At 48.8% G+C, this 19613-nt stretch overlaps 2 protein-coding genes across 3 annotated transcripts in view; one reads left to right on the plus strand and one right to left on the minus strand.

Annotated features, from left to right (window-relative positions):
* Positions 1-1300: 1300 nt before the first annotated feature.
* IAH1 (isoamyl acetate hydrolyzing esterase 1 (putative)) lies at positions 1301-13991 on the plus strand. 2 transcript variants are annotated; one of them, XM_060117108.1, is made up of 6 exons: positions 1301-1399; positions 3302-3354; positions 7541-7689; positions 9940-10101; positions 12012-12133; positions 13486-13991. In XM_060117108.1, exons 1-6 carry the CDS (start codon positions 1319-1321, stop codon positions 13693-13695), a joined length of 777 nt encoding a protein of 258 aa, XP_059973091.1. In that variant the 5' UTR covers positions 1301-1318; the 3' UTR covers positions 13696-13991. The 2 variants fall into 2 exon arrangements, with proteins under 2 accessions (XP_059973091.1, XP_059973092.1); XM_060117109.1 differs by lacking the exon at positions 12012-12133.
* Positions 13992-14002: 11 nt separating this feature from the next.
* ADAM17 (ADAM metallopeptidase domain 17) overlaps positions 14003-19613 on the minus strand; it is a 55596-nt gene continuing 49985 nt past the window's right edge. Inside the window, exons 18-19 of the mRNA XM_060117107.1 lie at positions 18933-18983; positions 14003-15771 (exon numbers count right to left, since the gene is read on the minus strand). Coding sequence (XP_059973090.1) covers positions 15412-15771; positions 18933-18983 — 411 coding nt within the window. The 3' untranslated portion in view covers positions 14003-15411. The remainder of the gene's footprint in view (positions 15772-18932; positions 18984-19613) is intronic.

Here is a 19613-nt window from a genome sequence, read left to right on the forward strand (position 1 = left end):
GCATCGGCAGGCGGACTCTTAACCACTGCGCCACCAGGGAGGCCCAATCAGCACATTCTTAAAGCTCCCAGTTGAGTATAGTTGAAGCCTGAAGACGGGGTCCCGCTCTGTATCACCCTACCTGCCTCTCCAGCTCCAGCCATTCTCCCCCCAACACCCTACGTCCAAGCCACGGAAACGGCAGCTATTCTAACACACACTGCTCCCCTTCTGGTTTTCACCTTAAGCTCAGTTGTTTCAAGACACCCTTCCGGCTCGGTTTTATCACAGCTGTCACACTTAATTGCGTGCTTGAGCAAACCTGAGCCAGGTTCTTGTCTTCTCTCTAAGCCCCCCCACCTTGGGTCCTGTCCTTGGCCCCTTCAGCCCAGTTGTAGCAAGAATCCCGCTGAGGCGGTTTAGCAAAACTCCCTCCCTCTTGGTCTGATCCCCCTGGGTCGCGGCTCCAATTCCTCATCCTGATGTCACCCTGCCCTGCCTTCAGCAAGAACCCTGTCAGGGCAGTTTAGCAAAGATTTCCCCTGCCTCTTAGTACTTTTACATTCCCCTGGCCCCTCACCCTGCTCCTTGGCTATAAAATCCCTTTTCTTGTATTTAGGGTTTAGCCTAATCTCCCCTACTGCGGAAGCCCACCATCGCTGTCCTTCCTGGATAGTCGGCCTTACTGTCTTTAGCAAATGTCGTCAGCTTCTCTTTAACTGAGGTCAAAACGCTGGACAAATGCTTGCCTAATTTTACTTAACAAGAGAGGGCTGCGTGATGAACGAGCCCCCTGGAAGTGCCTGCGACTCGCTCAAACAACTGAACCCACCTTCGCGGGGTGGGTGATGCTGGATCTGGTGGCAGCGCCAAATCGCTCTCCTTTCGGGGTTGGTTTCCACCTGGGGAACTGACAGGCGACGATGGCCAGAGGGCGGGTGGGCTCCCCGAGGGCAGGGTAGCCACGCGCGCCCCGCATCTAACGACTCGGATAAGTGAACAAAAACCGAATGCATGCAGGAGGCCAAGCTTTTGTAAACGGACAAAAATGAGCTTTCCAAGAAGCAACAGCTATCGCACGTCTTAAAAGTGGCCGGTTGCTCGCCGAAGGAGCCCGGCTAGTGCAGCCCCTATGGGGCGACCCGGGAAAGAGAGCCAGCGGGCGAAGACAGCCAACGAACGAAGGCGTCGGACTCCGCAGGCGCCTCTGCCTCCCCGCCCCCGGGAAGCCCCTCCTCCCGGCCGCTCGCCCCGCCCGGATATCCGGCCTTTCCCCGCCCCCCCGCTACTCGCCTCGCCCGGATATCCGGCGTGGCCCCGCCTCCCAGCTACCGGGACAATGGCGCTGTGCGAGGCGGCCGTGTGCGGAAGCTCTCTGCTCTGGCCTCGGGTGTTGCTCTTCGGCGACTCCATCACCCAGGTACCGCCGCTCGGCGCCGTCCATTCCGCGGAACCCGGCTCGGCCCCCACGTGGCCCGGTCTCTTGGGCGTCCTCGCCGCGCCCTCGGGGGGGCGGCACCCTGGCCGAGAGCCGCGGGCCAGGCTTCTTCGGTGATTCCTGGCTCTCCTCTCCGCGCGGGAGGGGCCCATTCCTCCCGACTGTTAGGAGGTTGTCGGGGCCGCCTCCCTGCACCCCGCTTCCCCAAGGCCTGGACGCTCACAGAGCGTCGTGTCCCCGCCGCCTCCAGGGCCCCTTCGTGACACCCTGGCAGTGGTTCATTTCTCGGTGTTGGTCGCTTCAGGGAGGGTGACATCTTCAGGAGGGCAGCGCGGCTTCGCAGTACTGGACACACGTTCCGTTTAGTCTTAGGGGGCCTGTTTGACGGATGAGACGAAGTGCAAGGAAGTTCAGGGACTTGTCCACGCCACGCGCTGGGAGTGACAGGGCCTGGGCTGGCCGCGCTTTCCTTTCTGTGCCAATTTTCATAGGGATTTTGGGAAGACCTGGCACGTGGTTTTCATCGTAGTGTCTTCCCGGTCAGTGGCTGTTGTCCTTTTCCCTGAAAGGTACTTTGAATTTGCTCACAGCGGGAACAGTGCTTTGTGTGCCACGCGGAGCTTCCTGGGGCGTCACCTTGCACAGATCCCGGCGGCGCCTGAAGCACTTCCCGCAGTTTCGTACCTCCCATTCCATGCGGAAAACACTCACCCCCCGTGCTTCCTCTGATGGAACATCTCGCCGCTCTCCTGAATGAGATGCGGCCAAGTGATACCGACCAGGGTTCTTGGCCTTCCCAATCAGTAGAAATGGATAAGAGGCCAGTCCAGAAATTCAGGCAGGGCTTGACTGCGCTGCAGGAGGGGAGCGAAAACAAGTAACAGGTTCCCTTGCTCCGCGCCCCCCAAGGGACCCGAGCGGAGGGGGGCGAGCTCGTCCCTTACATGGGGTGAGGGTGGGGGTTTGTCCAGGGGTCAGGCGGAGGGGCGGCTGAGGTGTTTCGCCCACCCCCTGGCGGTGTTGAGCGCAGGGGGCGCGCGCAGGACCCTGCTTTGGCTCTCTGCTCTTCAGAAGTAGCAGTTGGGGTTTTTGGCCTTTTTTGTGTCTTGTCCATAATTTGCCCCAGCTGCGCAGGGACGCAGTTATGTTTAGTCCCTTAGCGTTTCTTTGTATTCTGTTGCTGAAGGAGGAGACGTAGGTCCGGGGCAAGCTCTGCAGCCGAGGGCCCCAGGTCCCAGATCACCTTTTCAGCCAAGATTATTTCAACTCTCATTCAAGGAAAAACAGGTGTTCTTACTTCAGGGAGGGGGAGTACATTTTAAAAATTACCTTCCCATGGTGTTTTTCATTTTGTTTTGTTTTATTCTTCTCACATTCAGACATGACTTCCTAAACCAGTTTTCTGTGTGCATGCCAACAATTGGTAGCATTATTTTTAGGCATCTAGGGCAGTAAGGACTCTCCAAGTTCCATGGGAATGTATATCAAAAAATAGTCACCCTGAGTTCTGTAATTAATTTCTTTATTAAGTCTTTCAACTACGAAGAGGTAGTGTAGTGTGGATTTCACTTCCTAACTGAACATACAGTTGATTTCATCTCTTGTACCTAGATTTAAGTAGCTTTTCTAGATAACAGTGAGTCTAATATAGGTCTCAATAAAATGCAGGTGATTGGCTCAAATCCAATTGACACGGAAGAAAACTACCTCTTGCTTCCAGCGTGCTGCTGAGGTGTTGCTATAGTAATCCCTAAAACGACCTCGGAGCAAAGCAAATGGTGAAGGCCAAGAAGTCAGGGAGTACAGAGAGAAAACAAGAGGGGCGTAGCTGAGCAATGTGTCCTAATTACATTGATAAAGAGTAATGGGCTTTTCTTTCTTCAGTTTTCTTTCCAGCAGGGTGGCTGGGGAGCATCACTGGCTGACAGGCTGGTCAGGTGAGAATAGTTTCTAGATTCCTACTTGAGTGTTTATTGATGGAGAAGAGAGTGAATGATGCAGCTTGAAACAGTAAGTTCCTCCGTTTTTGTCTTTGCAGGCCTTTCCTAGTTAGTGTATATAAGGGGTTGGGGGAGAGAAGCGCAGCACTGAGGTTCAGTTAAAACTTTGCCGCCTCATGAAACCAAACCCTAAAAGTTGTAAAATGTATTAGGGGCTTGGATCCAAAAATACAGCTGTTCACTCTCTAAACTAGACAAGTTCTTTTTCAGTTATGGTGGGTACGATTTAAATAATTAGCAAGGAGTTCAATTGAAAGAATACAAAGTATATTCTAAAACCAAAGTTGGATTCATTTTTGGATAGAGATTTTCCCCCCCAGATTCTCTTTATAAAAGGTATCAGATATATAAAAAATATTTTAAAATATATCAGATTAATAAAAAAATAGTGATGATTTTGGTATTCCATTTGCCAAATGGAAATCATTAAAAGGGAAACAATGTTCCAGTTCAGGTGCCAGCGACTTTAAAATACTTCATGTTTATAGTCTCATTTAATCTCTACAACTGCCCAGTAATACAGTGATTTATCATCCTCCTGTCCATCTTATAGCTGAGAAAAATAAGGTGGAGAGAGGTGGATAACACAGTCACACAACTAAGAAGTGTCAGGTGGCCTGGCCCCAGAGCCCAGGATCCTCCGGCTCTGGGGACGACAAGGGCCCTGCTCTCCTGTCAGAGGGTGAGTCGGCTGCTGTGCGCTGCTTAGTCCAGCGCCTGGCCCGTGAGAAGTGCTCCATAAGTGCGGGCTCTTTTTTTTTTTTAATAATTCCTTACCTGTTTAATTAGTCCATTAACCTTTTCTGATCAAATAGAAGATATGGAAAAGCTAAATAATTATTCAAATGGCCTGAAAAACTGCAGGCATCGCAAATATTTCTGCAGTACATAATGATGTTAATACTAAAATCTTGTCAGAATTGATTGTTTACAGGTGTGATTGCTAGAAGACCATTTAATTAGCAAGTGGTTATTTTTCAGAATTGAGAGTAATTATAGGAAAAGATGAAGCTGTAGACAGTGTGTGGTCTGTTAGGCTTTATCTATGTCACTCTTAAAAGCATCTTGTGACAGCAGGCACAAAACTCAGCGGCCACCGGGAGACCTCAGCTGGGTGAGTCCCGCCTCCCCTCTCCTGGGCTCACTGCCCTCCGCCAAGCCCGCGAGAGCCCGTTGTGAACCAGAGTGGCACCGCGGCGCCTCCCGTGGGCGGGCGGGCGCGCCCACCTTCCACCAGGCAGGCCCACGGGAGAAAGCAGGAGGCCGTGTCGGGAGGGGCGCGCGGCAGAGGGGCCGCAGCTCCAGCCCAGCCGCCCTTTCTGTGCCGGCAGCGCCGCCCTTTGTCCCACACCGACAGCTGCCCCTCGGAGGAACGTGGTCTTTAGCCACGTTGACGCTGGGGTGAATCTTCTGCAGACCCAGGCCCCGACTGTCTGCTTCAGCCACGTGCAAGGCCCAGAACTGACTTGATTCAGTGTTTTAATTTCACCTAACTTCCAAGTTTGAGGGTTATTAAGAGTCACCTTACTGTGACTGCCCTTTACTGCCTCCGTGGAGAGCAATAAATTTAAAATATGTAATTGTGTCCCATAGTGACGTCCTTAAGTTTTAGCTTTAAATAAGATCTTTGTATACTCAGTACAAAAAGCATTTTAACCATTCTTAAATCCACTTAAATGCTTTTAGTTTACTGATATAGTTTCATCAATCTTTTTTTAGCCTTATCCAAGTATTTCTTTAACCAGAAATACTTGGTTTGAAAGGTTAGAAAAAACTCACCTTCTTCAGTTTTGAAAAGCTTCTGTTTGCTTTTAAAGATATGCTGTTGCCTGTTGTCATTTATAAAAACATAATTTACATTTTTTCTGGAAGGCAATCAATCTTACAGAGCCTGGATGTTTTGGAAGGAATCTTTTAGTTAATTCCTGTCCTTTTCCCAACTTCATCTGGACTTAAATACCTGTTATTAGCCAAGAATTAATGTAAAAACCTTTCTTGGGCCTCCCTGGTGGCACAGTGGTTGAGAGTCCGCCTGCCGATGCAGGGGACACAGGTTCGTGCCCCGATCCCGGAGGATCCCACATGCCGCGGAGCGGCTGGGCCCGCGAGCCATGGCTGCAGGAGCCTGTGTGTCCGGAGCCTGTGCTCCGCAACGGGAGAGGCCACAGCAGTGAGAGGCCCGCGTACAGCAAAAAAAAAAAAAAACTTTCTTAATTCTCCAGTTTCTTCCAACCTTTTGAATAACTTGGGCACTATTGATTATGTTATTCAGTCCAGAGAAATTCAGATATTCTTCCCCTTTCAGAAGGGAACTTTAACACTTTCAACCATGGGCCTCACTAGCAGTTTTTTTGGTTCACAGCCTTATAATAATGATATATATATATATATTTTTTTTTAAATCTATAATGGCTGGCATTTATCGAGCTCCTTGTACGTATCTGGCCACTACACTACTTTTAATCTTCACGTATCCTAGCAGATTGGGTATTAGTGTTCATCTCTCACAGCTGGGAAGACTGAGGCACGGAGAAATTAAGTAAGTTGTCGAGGCCTCCTTGCCAGTCGAGGGCAGCGAGATCCAGGCACTGGCTGCTCTGCGTCACTGCCACAGCACACAGGCCTCAGGGAGGGAGCTGTTCTGCCTCTTGCTTTTTTTTTTTTTTTTTTTTTGCGGTACGCGGGCCTCTCACTGTTATGGCTTCTCCGGTTGCAGAGCACAGGCTCCGGACGCGCAGGCTCAGCGGCCACGGCTCACGGGCCCAGCCACTCCACCTGCCTCTTGCTTTTTAAAGTGCTGCCGTGCGTGACTGAACCACTGGATGGATGTAAGACAGACTTGTCAAAATTCTAGAGTGTTCCATTTTAAAGTATTCTAGGTGGAGGCTTTAACAGTTTGCTAACCATCAATTGAACTCGGAGATTCATTGGGAAAAAAATTGTTTTTAGTGGACAACTTGAAACATCTACAAACCTACCCGAAGTCACAGCTACTCAGTGTTGGAGCTGGGATTCTAATGCAGGCAGCCAGCTCAATTTCCATAGTTTGTTTTTTTCAGTATAGCCTACAGTACTGTGAATCAAATCATATATTTTTAAGAAGGAATAAAATGCCCGTTAAACTGGTTTAAACTGAAACACAACTAATACATATTTACTAAAACTACTGAATCAAAACCACCGGGTAATAATGAGAACCGTGTCAGTGTAGTTTGTCACCTGTAACAAATGCACCCACTGGTGGGTGGTGTAGGTCATCGGGGAGGGGGGCTGGGGGTTAGGGGAAGTCTGTACCTCTGCTCAGTCTTTCCGTAAACCTAAACCTCCCCTTAAAAAACGGTCTGTAAAATAAGTCTCAGGAAGTCCATGTATGCTTATCCCATTAGAGTTCCAGCTTTTTAGTGCCTTTCTACCTTTAATACCTGCCTGCTGTAAACTCCATTTCAAAAGTACCCCCCTGACCATGCATGAAATCAGCTAGTCTGCATAGCCCCTCTGTTCATTATTATTCGTAACCTCTCTCATTGAGGAATGGGATGGACTTGCTACATCTTGGGACCATGAAGGGAACGAACGTGCCTCAACTCTGCTGCTGCTCTGATCTTACCAAAGTGACACCTGGGCAGCGGCAGGGCCGTGGCACAGAGCAGGCACTGTGAGCCCAAGCATACCCTCCCACACGGAAGGTTGGCTACAGGCGACCAGAAATAGTTCTTTGCTCACAATTCATCATCTTTTTTTTAAATTTATTTTTTAATTAATTTACTTTTTTGGCTGCGTTGGGTCTTCATTACGTGTGGGCTTTCTCTAGTTGCGGCGAGCAGGGGCTGCTCTTCATTGTGGTGTGTGGGCTTCACGTTGTGGTGGCTTCTCTCGTTGCGGAGCACGGGCCCTAGGCGTGTGGGCTTCAGTAGTTGTGGCACGTGGGCTCAGTAGTTGTGGCCCTCGGGCCCTAGGGCACAGGCTTAGTAGTTGCGGCGCAAGGGCTTAATTGCTCCGCCGCACGTGGGATCTTCCCAGGCCAGGGCTCGAACTCGTGTCTCCTGCATTGGCAGGCGGATTCTTAACCACTGCGCCACCAGGCAAGTCCCTACAATTCATCTTAAAAATTTTTTCATTTCAGAAAATGCGATGTTCTGAATCGTGGATTTTCAGGTTACAATACCAGATGGGCGAAAATTATCCTCCCGAGGCTAATCCGGAAGGGGAACAGTTTGGACAGCCCAGTAGCAGTTACAATTTTCTTTGGTGCCAATGACAGTGCGCTAAAAGGTAAAGGCATTCTTGTTTTCCTAGTTCAGTTTTAATTGTTTTTTTCGTTACAGCAAACTTAAATTTATATACTTTTTTCATCTGTTTACCTGTCTCCCAGTAGGTACAGTTTTGCCAAATTTATAATGAGTTCCCTGAGTTTACCTCCTTGTGTTTCTTCTGGCTTTCTTTAATGTCAGTGAATTTTATTCCCGACTTATTTTCTACATGCCTGGGTCGTCAGCAGACCTAAAATTTCAAGCACTTGGATGTTTTTTAGAGTCCAGTAGTGCTGTGCTCAATTTCTAATGTTTCTTTCTCTGTAGTTGATGTAGTTGGCAGCAGAGGTCAAACTGGACACCTTGCCGTGTGACTCACACTGATGGAGCAAGGGCAGCTCAGGGCAGCAGCAGCCCTGACCCAGCACAGGCTTGACTCCTGGGCAGTGGGAAGCAGGTCTGAACAGGAGACGTGTCTCCGTATTTTTGGAAGAACTGCTGCTGTGACTAGAGGCACAGGCCTCTCTTCCTTTCCTACTCGTGAAAGGAGAGCCCTCGGCATACAGGAGAAGAGTAGTCAGCTTCCAGAGGCTTCTCCCGTGCCCCACCCCCGTCACGTGACGTCTGCTATTAACAGGCACACGGCCGGGCCTCTCAGGTGAGGCTGGAGAGGAGGGAAGGAAGCGACAGCTGCCGACTGTGATGCAGGGAAGTCTGGCGCCTGTGAGATCATAGACCACAGGTGTCGGTGGAGACTAAGCTCTCCAAAAAAACCCCAGAAGTTTTCAAACAGGTGAATTTCTATCCAATTTAGGACAAGGAGGAATACTTCCTAAGTATAAAAACTTAGAGGAACTTGCAATGGAGGAAACTGCAAAGGAAGAAAGAGATTTGTGAAATAAATTAGCTATGTCAGAAACACTCTTAAAAAAAGAAAATGACACATTAAGGAAAATGTTTGCAAAAGCATGAGACAAAAGGTTAATGTCTTTAATGTAGAAATCAATTAAGAAAAATATTAACTCCAGTTTAAAAAATAGGCAAAGGCAGGAACAGGTAATCGCAACAGGAGAAACTTAGTAGCCAGTACACGTTTGAAAATGTGTAAAAATGTCTGTTATCCACAAAATGAAAACTGAAACAAGGAGTTTTGGTTTTTTGACTCTCAAATCCATGGTTTCAAGCAGTAATACTTACAGCTGACAAGTGTGGAAAACAGGCACTCTTATGGTACTGGTGGGAAAACTTGAAACCTTTCTGGAAAGCTTCCCTAGAGACTTCCCTCATCTAGAAACCCAGCCTAAGGAAACACCTAGTATGTAATGCAGCCGGGTATATGTGTAAAGGTTTCTATGCACTGTTATTTATAATAGCAAAACATTAGAATGCTGCACAATAAGGTAACAGAAGCATCTGTTGTGGTCACCCGACAACTAAACACCATGTTTTTGAGGACTGTTTGTAGGTACAGAAATGCTCATAATGTTATGTGAAAAAAGCACAATATGGTCGTTTATCTTCAGTGTGATCCCTCCTTTTTTTTTTTTTTTTTTTTTTTTAAGTCTCCATATCTGCCTGGAAAAGACTGGAAAGAAGTATATGACCAAGTGCCAGCCAGCAGGGGCCTTCTGGGTGGCAGCATAATGAGTGCTGTTACTTTCCTCCCAGATTATACTTACGTGTGGTTTGCACATGGCCTGCAGGGAGCCGTGTGTGAGCCTGTCTAGAAGGAATCCTTTGCAGTGACGTTAGCCGTTGCTTAGTTTATTTATTGAGGGCTTCCTTCCCGGCAGGCACTTGCTCTAAGTGCCTTTCACACTCTGCTGATGTAATTTTCACAGCCACCCTGTGAGGTGGACCCTATTGTCATCCTCGTTTTACCAGCAAGGAAACGGAGGTATAGAAAGGCTGATCGTTTGTCCGAGGGCACGTGGCTGGCCAGTGACAAAGCCGGGCCAGAACCTGGGCAGGCTCACCGCCCAGCGCAGGTCTTACTTCTTAACAAATTCAGCCTAATTGACTAAGAACCACATGCCCAGTAACGGAGGAAAGACGAGAGTGCTTACAAGGCCCCGAGCCGGAGCCTTTGAAGTCTGTTTTATGTAGAACTCTGTACTTGAACTCTTCCCTCTTCCCTTTCTGTGCTTGGCGCTAAACGGTTCCCCAGTGACGTCACAAGTTAGGCCCACTTGTGAATGTGCGTTAACCTTAACTGCCATCACTTACAGCACATCTGCATTTGGGCTGAAGTGTCCGCGTTCCTCCCGAACAGGTGAGAACCCCAAGCAGCACGTCCCCCTGGAGGAGTACGCGGCGAACCTGACGGCCATGGTGCGCTACCTGCAGTCTGTGGACGTGCCCGAGAGCAGGCTCATCTTCATCACGCCGCCACCGCTCTGTGAGGCCGCGTGGGGACAGGAGTGCCTCGGGCAAGGTGAGCGCGGGCGCAGCAGGTGGGACCTGGTCTCCAGCCTGGGGCCTCGGCTCCTTGGGGGCCTGTGGGTTCCCGTCTGTCTGCTTTAGTCACAGACGTTAGAGCAGAGCTTCCGGCATGTCGTAGCGTGACACAGAAAAGGATTCTGGGCGTGCGTGAGTCAGGCCCCGGGCCTGGTATCTGCCCGACTCCGGGGTGCACAGGAGGCCACCGGGGAGCGTGCTGAGCAGCCAGGGGCTGCAGCTCCCGCGTGGCGCTGAGGCTCGGGCTGGCCGTGCTTTGACGCTGCCATCCTCACTCGGGGTTTTCCTGACTTCTGAACAGCAGGGGGAGGTCGCTTTGCCCATCTTCGCCTGCACGTGGCCCTTTCTCCACTGCCTTGCCTCACCTGAGAGCCTGCCTTCGGCAGTGGGACCTTTCACCCAGATCCAAGGCTCCTCTGCAGGCTCACCGGCACGCACGGTCAAGCGCAGGGGTGCTGCCAGCGTCACTGGTGGTCGAGTGACGGGAGGCTGCTCCAGGGCTCGCCCGCGCCAGGGTTCTGGCTCCCGTCCTGTCCCCACCAGCTATGCATCTTGGCACCTTTATGTGCTATACCGGGACCTGGCTAGGTGCGCAGGATACAGAGATGACTAGAACCCAGTTCCTGCTGTTGGGCTAGCAGGGGAGCTAGGGCAGCTGTCATCACATATTTGCAGGGTGCCGTCACGTAAAGAGGACGGAACGCCGTGCTGTTAGCTCCAGAGGGCAAAGGGAGGACCCCCGTGGGCATCATCAAGGGCGATTTTAGGTCATAATGATCGCTTGTGAGGTAGAAAGCCGCTCCAGGAAACATTCACGCTAAGCCTGGATGGGCACAGGAGCGCAGCCGGAGCTCAGTGCTGCTCACGTGGCAGGTCACAGCCCACGCGTGGATCGTGAAACCAAGTGAGTTGTGACATTTTTTTAATGGACTATAATAGAATAGAAAAATCTGTATCTAGAATGCGGTGGGCACGTCTCACGAGACTGCTGCACTCTTGTAGACGTGCGTGTAATGAGTCCTGCTGTATCACTCTAGTTTTAGCCAGGTTTATGACTTCGGACCACGCGTGGTTCTCCCGTGGTCCCAGGTTAGCAGATCAGCGTCATCTGGGAACTTGGTAGAAGTGCAGATTCTTGGATTCATCCCAGACCTGTGGAAGCAGAAGTCTAGGGGAGCAGCCCAGTGCACCCTCCCGGTGATCCTGTTGTAACTGAGTGCGAGAATCCCTGCACTGCAGTGGCCCCGTCGCCTACCACAAATACAGTTTCACTGGATGACAGCCAGGCCCATGGTTTACATGTTGTCTGTGGCTACTTTGGAGCTGTGACGGCAGGGCTGAATAGTTGCCTGTAAAGCGTGTCTCCTGTCCAGCCCGTGGCAGAGAAAGGTTGCTGACCCCCAGGCTGGCCTGAGTGACCTCTGTGCTCCCTTCCAGCTCTCGCCTTCTCTGGTCCAAAGTCTACAAGTGAACTTTTCCACTACGTGGCTGTGGCTTCTCATTACACATAACAACTCAGGGGCCTGAGCCCAGCGGTCCTCCCCACCGTACCCCATAGCAGTCACCTGCCCAACTCCATTCGCCTCTGGCCTGCCCTCTAGCCAAGCCGCTCAGCTCCCCCCGCCTTTTCTGTGTCTGTTCGGTGTCCTCTAAGTGCCCTCCGTGGCCCCTCATCCCCGTCATCCTTGGTCCTGTGCTGGGGAGAGCAGCACACTAGTGACCCGTGAGGCCCGTCCTTGTGTCCCCCAAGCCCCGTGGCTGGCCCACTTCGGGTCTCTAAGCACACGCCCATTCACTTGAACTGAGGAACCCTCCAGGTAGTAGAACTTGCACAAAGACCAGCACTTGGGTTTATCAGTTGCACAGTGGATTTTCTCTTCTCAATAGGGTGCAAATTAAATCGCCTCAACTCGGTCGTTGGTGAATATGCCAGGGCGTGTTTACAAGTAGCCCAAGACTGTGGGATTGATGCACTTGACCTGTGGACCCTGATGCAGAAGGACAGTCAGGTAGAGTGGCATGCTCGGTCCTGTTGGGTGAGTAGGATCCCACAGAAGTGACCACGCTGTGCACCGTCTGCCTGGAGCAGCTCCGAGTGGGTCAGACAGTTGTCCTTTTCACCAAAGGGAATGAAAACATTGGCTGGAGTGGAGAGGCTCCAGGACCGCCTGCAGACCCAGCACCTTGCTTGGCCCGGTTCTGTACCGGCACCCAGCAGTTGGCACCGTGCTCTGGGAACCCCTTTAATAGGAGTTGGCATGTAGTGAAATGAATGAGCAATAAATGGTTCATATTTAAGAACATCCAGGCCAAGTTTTGTAATATGGAGAGGGGAAAAGTTAAAAGAGGCAAAACAATGGCTTTAAGTAGAATATGGTATTAACTAAAATTCATATTTTGAGGTACGGAGTTCTAATTGGTTTAAAGCCAGAAAGCCCACTTACAAATGTAAAAGGTAAAAAAGCCAGTCCCCGTGCAGAATGACAGCCTCCTGTACAGTTACGTACACGTGCGCTTATGTGGGACCCTGCAATCCCACCGCAGACGAGAAGGCCGTGTCTGTTCCTCTGCACCCTGACTGGACCTGACCCACCTTGTGCGTTCCCAGGTCGGGAGCAGGCTTGGCCACTTGACCGCTGAGTCAGCACCACGCTCCCACCTGAGATGGTTTGGAAAAGTAACGCTGCTAGAGAAAAGGAGACTGCAGACTGCTGGGCTAGGGGCTCTTTGAAAGTCCTTTTAGACTGACTTAGTGTATTAGGAGTCCAGAGCTGGGAAGGTCTTCCTCAGCGATCATCTGACCTAAGAAACACAGCAGAGATGAGAAGACTGAAGCCCGAGAGGAGTGCTGCTAATCCGAATCCCTGGTCTGCAAGTCAGTCATGAACCAGCTCCAGGTTCTAACGGGGATGGGGGATGGGCGGAGCTCCTGCGTAGGGAAAGGATTCTTTCCCAGAGGAGAAGGGGCTCCAGGGGTGGAGCGTCTGGACTCTGGACGGTACACAGTCTTTTCATCTAATACTGTGCCTGTCAATTTAATTCCTAGACTGAGAAGAGTCAAACAATTTGACACACTGGGCGCTGAGCTCTTGTAACAAATTTTTCACTTTGTTGGCTAAATCAATGTGCTATACTCACTCATTGATCTTCTACCGTCTGCTGACCTGGAAAGACACTTCGGCTCAGGCGCTTATTAATGGTGTGAGGTTCTGTGACGCTCTGTGTGTCATATGCAGGCACTGTCCCTCCACAAAGGGCGTGGGAGCATTTCAGAGGCTGCTATTCAGGCCGGGGACTCGCTGCCTGGGGCCACAGCTGGGAGACCAGCCACCCCTTTAACTGCGTTCTCTTCCCCTTACAGGACTTTTCTTCCTATTTGTCAGACGGACTACATTTATCACCAAAAGGAAATGCGTTTTTGTTCTCCCATCTTTGGCCTTTGATAGAGAAGAAAGTCTCTTCCCTGCCTTTGCTGCTCCCTTACTGGCGAGACATAGCAGAAGCAAAACCGGAACTGAGTCTTCTGGGAGATGGGGACGACCAGTCACAGAAAACCAAGTCCAGCTGTTAATCTACAGAACAGGAAGTCGCCAGTGCACAAAGACCCCAAGATAAGTGGTCAGAGATTCTTTTCTCCAGTTTAAACCTTTGCTCATGACCCTGCAATAAACATCACAAACACCTGCCACCAAGATTAGTAAAAGCATTGGAGCTTTTCAGGACAGCTTTGTACCTGGAGGTACATCGTGGTTGATCATAAGTGTTGATTGATTGATGCAGGTGTCACCAGAGCTACAGCTACAAGATACACCCTGAGCGGCCTGATACACCCTGAGCGGCCTGTGAGTTTTATAAATGGAAAAAAGGTAAAGACGGTGTCGGTTTTTTAAAACGTCACACTTTTATAAAAAATGGTTTCTTACATTCAGCTGGGAACCATTTCACTCTCGTACATACACCCACACACCCCACTCACCTTATATCAGATTGCAAAAGTGTTATCTACAATATAAGAATATTATGACTAGTTAAAAGACAGCAAATACCACAAGGTACAAGTTCAAGTATTAGTGTGACAGGTATCTGCATAACGAATATCCTTAGAAAAAAAGATAGGATTTGTCACAGGTTTGGTTGATTGCTCTCAAAGCTTACAAGTTATCTCAGTTAAAATGTGTTCACTGGTGAGCACATTTCAGTACTTAGCAGGGGAAAGAAGCTTTTAAAAGGAAATCAGAATTCAGCCTGATGGTTTCTATCCTTCACACAGTAGATGCAGACCATACTGAAGCACTAGATCAAGAAGTAACGTGGGTCAGTACCAAGGGTTTCTAGCAATCAGCTGTGTGGGGAGAAAGCCCCAGGCCAGCACATCACACCCGGTTCTTTTGGCAGAAACCATCTCCTGTGCGCTCCTGGCCACGAGTGTTTGAGAAGAGGCGACCATAACTCTCTTATTCTGAAGTAGTTCAGGCTTTCTGAATGGCGAATGTTTTAAGAGGATGGTGACAGTATTGATTGATACATGAAGATACTTCAGAAACACACAAAAACTGCCCGCTATCTAAGGTCCTAAAATGGCAGAATTCTGTAGATTCATTGGGCTACAATTTGTAACCCTCACTATAAGCTAGATTGTTTTAATTCTAGACATTTAGAAATTCTTAATTTAGAATTAAGAAACATTAACCCAATTTATCCCTAAATTTAGCAGTGTAATTCCCTTCTTCTGCTACAAGTTCTAGGTAATACCTAGAAACAGAACCCACATTTTGGAGACAGTGTATACACTGGTTTTATCTCCCTTTGTCTTGAAGGCAAAAGAATAAATCAGTCTATCCTGTGTTCCAGTTATCCTCACAAGAAACGGCTGAATGCCTCGTTATGTTCACTGGATCATTACAGTGTTTAAAAAAAACCGATCATCTCCCTAATCAGTGCCGTTCTCAATATAAAAAGTTAATTTACAAAAATAAATATTCATAACCTAATCCAGCTGTAGTTTCTGCTTTTGCATCAGAGGTTGAAGGATATCTAAAAGATCAAAAAAACTAAAACCTGAAAGCCTCAAAATAAGCTAGATTCACCTTACCTCTTCAGAAGGAAAAGGGCCTGACCACACAAGTATTACGTATGCGAAGGAAGTCCAAACACATGACCAGCATCTGCTGTGAAGTCACTTCCTTTTTTCTCCCAAATCTTCACAAAAACTATGCAGTGATTTGAGGTCAAATCTATAAAAATATTCTGCACACGGAAGTCGGAGAGCTCGGGATGCGGTCCTGAACTAGCACTCAGTTTCCTTGCTGTCAATGCGGTTCTGACGCTGCAGCTTAAAGGACGAGGCCTTTTCGCTTCTGGTGACCGGATGGTCCGTGAGATCCTCGAACGATTTGGCGGCCGCGCTGCTATTTGGGAAGGGGTCCTTCTCGAAGCCATCCTCGTCAGCGTGCGAGTCCGTGCTGGGGTCCTCCTGGATGGTGTCCATCCGCTGGTGGTCTAGCTTTGGGGCCACGGGCACCGAAGGTGCGGGGGGCACCGCAGGGGCGGGCTGTGGGGGCTGTAGGCGGCCCGGGGTCAGGGGTGCAGGAAAGGGCTTGATGACGCGAACTGACGCGGAATCCATGCTGCTCAGCATCTCAACGTTCTGAAAAGACACACAGTAGGTGCACCCCAGGTCCCACAGTCCCAGCCTCACCCGACAGACAGCTGCGCCCGTCAGCACCCTGATCCCCACGCTGGGGAAGGCACCCCGAGAAGCGAGTCGAGCTGTTGGCATTCAAGTCCTGACACGCCACCATTTGAAGACCCAAAGGAGACTCATGAGAAACAACGCTGTCAGGATCCCAAGACAGGAAAAGCTCTCTCAGTGTTAAACTAAGCCCGTGCTGAACAGCTGACCACTCAGGGCTGCGGGGAGGGCACTGGTGCTGCTTTCGGTCTCCATCCAAGCGACTAGCAAACATTCACTGTCACTGTCATGAGAAGTGACCTTTAGCATCCAACCTAGATCCCTCCCGCTACAACAGGGCCTTCCAGCCAGAGAAGGTGCCCCTGGAAAGGCTGGTGGCTCTTGCTGGGGAGGCCAGTGCAGGTCTCTCCTCAGCAGGCCTCAAAACACAACTGATCAAACTCTTCCAAAATAGAGCAGAGGGAGGAACACTCCCAAACTCATTCTACGAGGCCACCATCACCTTGATACCAAAACCAGACAAGGATGTCACAAAGAGAGAAAACTACAGGCCAATATCACTGATGAACATAGATGCAAAAATCTTTGACAAAATACTAGCAAACAGAATCCAACAGCACATTAAAAGGATCATACACCATGATCAACTGGGGTTTATTCCAGGAATGCAAGGATTCTTCAATATACACAATCAATGTGATACACCATATTAACACGTTGAAGGAGAAAAACCATATGATCATCTCAATAGATGCAGAGAAAGCTTTTGACAAAATTCAACACCCATTTATGATAAAAACCCTGCAGAAAATAGGCATAGAGGGAACTTTCCTCAACATAATAAAGGCCATATATGACAAACCCACAGCCAACATCGTTCTCAATGGTGAAAAACTGAAACCATTTCCACTAAGATCAGGAACAAAACAGGTTGCCCACTCTCACCACTCTTATTCAACCTAGTTTTGGAAGTTTTAGCCACAGCAATCAGAGAAGAAAAGGAAATAAAAGGAATCCAAATTGGAAAAGAAGTAGTAAAGCTGTCACTGTTTGCAGATGACATGATACTATACATAGAGAATCCTGAAGATGCTACCAGAAAACTACTAGAGCTAATCAATGAATTTGGTAAAGTAGCAGGATACAAAATTAATGCACAGAAATCTCTGGCATTCCTGTACACTAATGATGAAAAATCTGAAAGTGAAATCAAGAAAACACTCCCATTTACCACTGCAACAAAAAGAATAATATATCTAGGACTAAACCTACCTAAGGAGACGAAAGATCTGTATGCAGAAAATTATAAGACACTGATGAAAGAAATTAAAGATGATACAAATAGATGGAGATACACCATGTTCCTGGATTGGAAGAATCAATATTGTGAAAATGACTCTACTACCCAAAGCAAGCTACAGATTCAATGCAATCCCTATCAAACTACCACTGGCATTTTTCACAGAACTAGAACAAAAAATTTCAAAATTTGTTTGGAAAAACAAAAGACCCCGAATAGCCAAAGCAATCTTGAGAACGAAAAACAGAGCTGGAGGAATCAGGCTCCCTGACTTCAGACTATACTACAAAGCTACAGTAATCAAGACAGTGTGGTACTGGCACAAAAAAAACAGAGATAGAGCAATGGAACATGATAGAAAGCCCAGAGATAAACCCACGCACATATGGTCACCTTATCTTTGATAAAGTGGCAGGAATGTACAGTGGAGAAAGGACAGCCTCTTCAATAAGTGGTGCTGGGAAAACTGGACAGGGACATGTAAAAGTATGAGATTAGATCACTCCCTAACACCATACACAAAAATAAGCTCAAAATGGATTAAAGACCTAAATGTAAGGCCAGACACTATCAAACTCTTAGAGGAAAACATAGGCAGAACACTCTATGACATAAATCACAGCAAGATCCTTTTTGACCCACCTCCTAGAGAAATGGAAATAAAAACAAAGATAAACAAATGGGACCTGATGAAACTTCAAAGCTTTTGCACAGCAAAGGAAACCGTAAACAAGACCAAAAGACAACCCTCGGAATGGGAGAAAATATTTGCAAATGAAGCCACTGACAAAGGATTCATCTCCAAAATGTATAAGCAGCTCATGCAGCTCCATAGCAAAAAAACAACGACCTAAGTAGACATTTCTCCCAAGAAGATATAGATTGTCAACAAACACATGAAAGGATGCTCAACATCTTTACTCATTAGATAAATGCAAATCAAAACTACAATGAGATATCATCTCACACCAGTCAGAATGGCCACCATCAAGAAATCTAGAAACAATAATTGCTGGAGAGGGTGTGGAGAAAAGGGAACACTCTTGCACTGCTGGTGGGAATGTGAATTGGTACAGCCGCTATGGAGAACAGTATGGAGGTTCCTTAAAAAACTAAAAATAGAACTACCATATGACCCAGAAATCCCACTCCTAGGCATATACCCTGAGAAAACCATAATTCAAAAAGAGACATATACCAAAATGTTCATTGCAGCTCTATTCACAATAGCCCGGAGCTGGAAACAACCTAAGTGTCCATCATCGGATGAATGGATAAAGAAGATGTGGCACATATATACAATGGAATATTACTCAGCCATAAAAAGAAGCGAAATTGAGCTATTTGTAATGAGGTGGATAGACCTAGAGTCTGTCATACAGAGTGAATAAGTCAGAAAGAGAAAGAAATACCGTATGCTAACACATATATATGGAATTTAAGAAAAAAAAATGTCATGAAGAACGTAGGGGTAAAACAGGAATAAAGGCACAGACCTACTAGAGAATGGACTTGAGGATATGGGGAGGGGGAAGGGTAAGCTGTGACAAAGTGAGAGAGAGGCATGGACATATATACACTACCAAACGTAAGGTAGATAGCTAGTGGGAAGCAGCCGCATAGCACAGGGATATCAGCTCGGTGCTTTGTGACCACCTAGACGGGTGGGGTAGGGAGGGTGGGAGGGAGGGAGACGCAAAAGGGAAGGGATGTGGGAACAGATGTATATGTATAACTGATGCACTCTGTTATAAAGCAGGAACTAAAAAAAAAAAAAAAAACCCACAACTGAGAACGACTCGTGAGAGATACTTACACTGGGGTGGAACAGAGACAGCGATTCAAACTGCTTGTCCAGTTTCTTATCCTAGAAAGAAGAGCAGAGCGGCGTCACTCCTGCGAACAGTGCGTCAGCGCCCCTTCCTCATGAGCCCCTCCTACTGTCCGGGGAAGAAAGAACTCAGAGCTGCAGGTGTACAAAGTGGGAGCAGGTTGCACAGAGGAGGAGGAACTTCGCAGCCAAGCTTTAAGGGCTCTGCCCAAGTGTTTGCTCTGCACATCAAGGAAATGTGTTTTTTGGCGTTAAGTAAGGAAACAGGCGAAGTCTAAGCACTGGTGTCTGAGGCCCCGCCCCGGGCAGGAACGAGGAGGGTGGCTCCGTGCGGTGCGCAGGCCCTGAGGGCCGCTCCCGGAGGCCGCGCCCCAGCCCGCCGGAGCCTCGTCACTCCTCCCGGCCGCGTCCAGGGTCGCTGTGGCCCAAGCTCTTGGCGGCACCAGGCCTCGAGTCCCGACAGCACACCCTGCACAAGGCTGGACACGCGGTCTGCCCTCCGCCCTCGGTCCCTGCCCGGGGCCTGGCTTCCAGCCCAGCCGCCCTGAACGGCCGCCGAGGTCAGAGACAAGCCCCTGCCCGCCTCCCTGCACAGAAATCGAGCATCAGGCCTCTCGGTCCACAGTCGTAACTCTCGCCGTAAACCACGCAGGTCTGACTAAAAGC

The sequence above is a fragment of the Mesoplodon densirostris genome, chromosome 14 (assembly GCF_025265405.1).
Source record: "Mesoplodon densirostris isolate mMesDen1 chromosome 14, mMesDen1 primary haplotype, whole genome shotgun sequence".
NCBI lineage: Eukaryota > Metazoa > Chordata > Mammalia > Artiodactyla > Ziphiidae > Mesoplodon > Mesoplodon densirostris.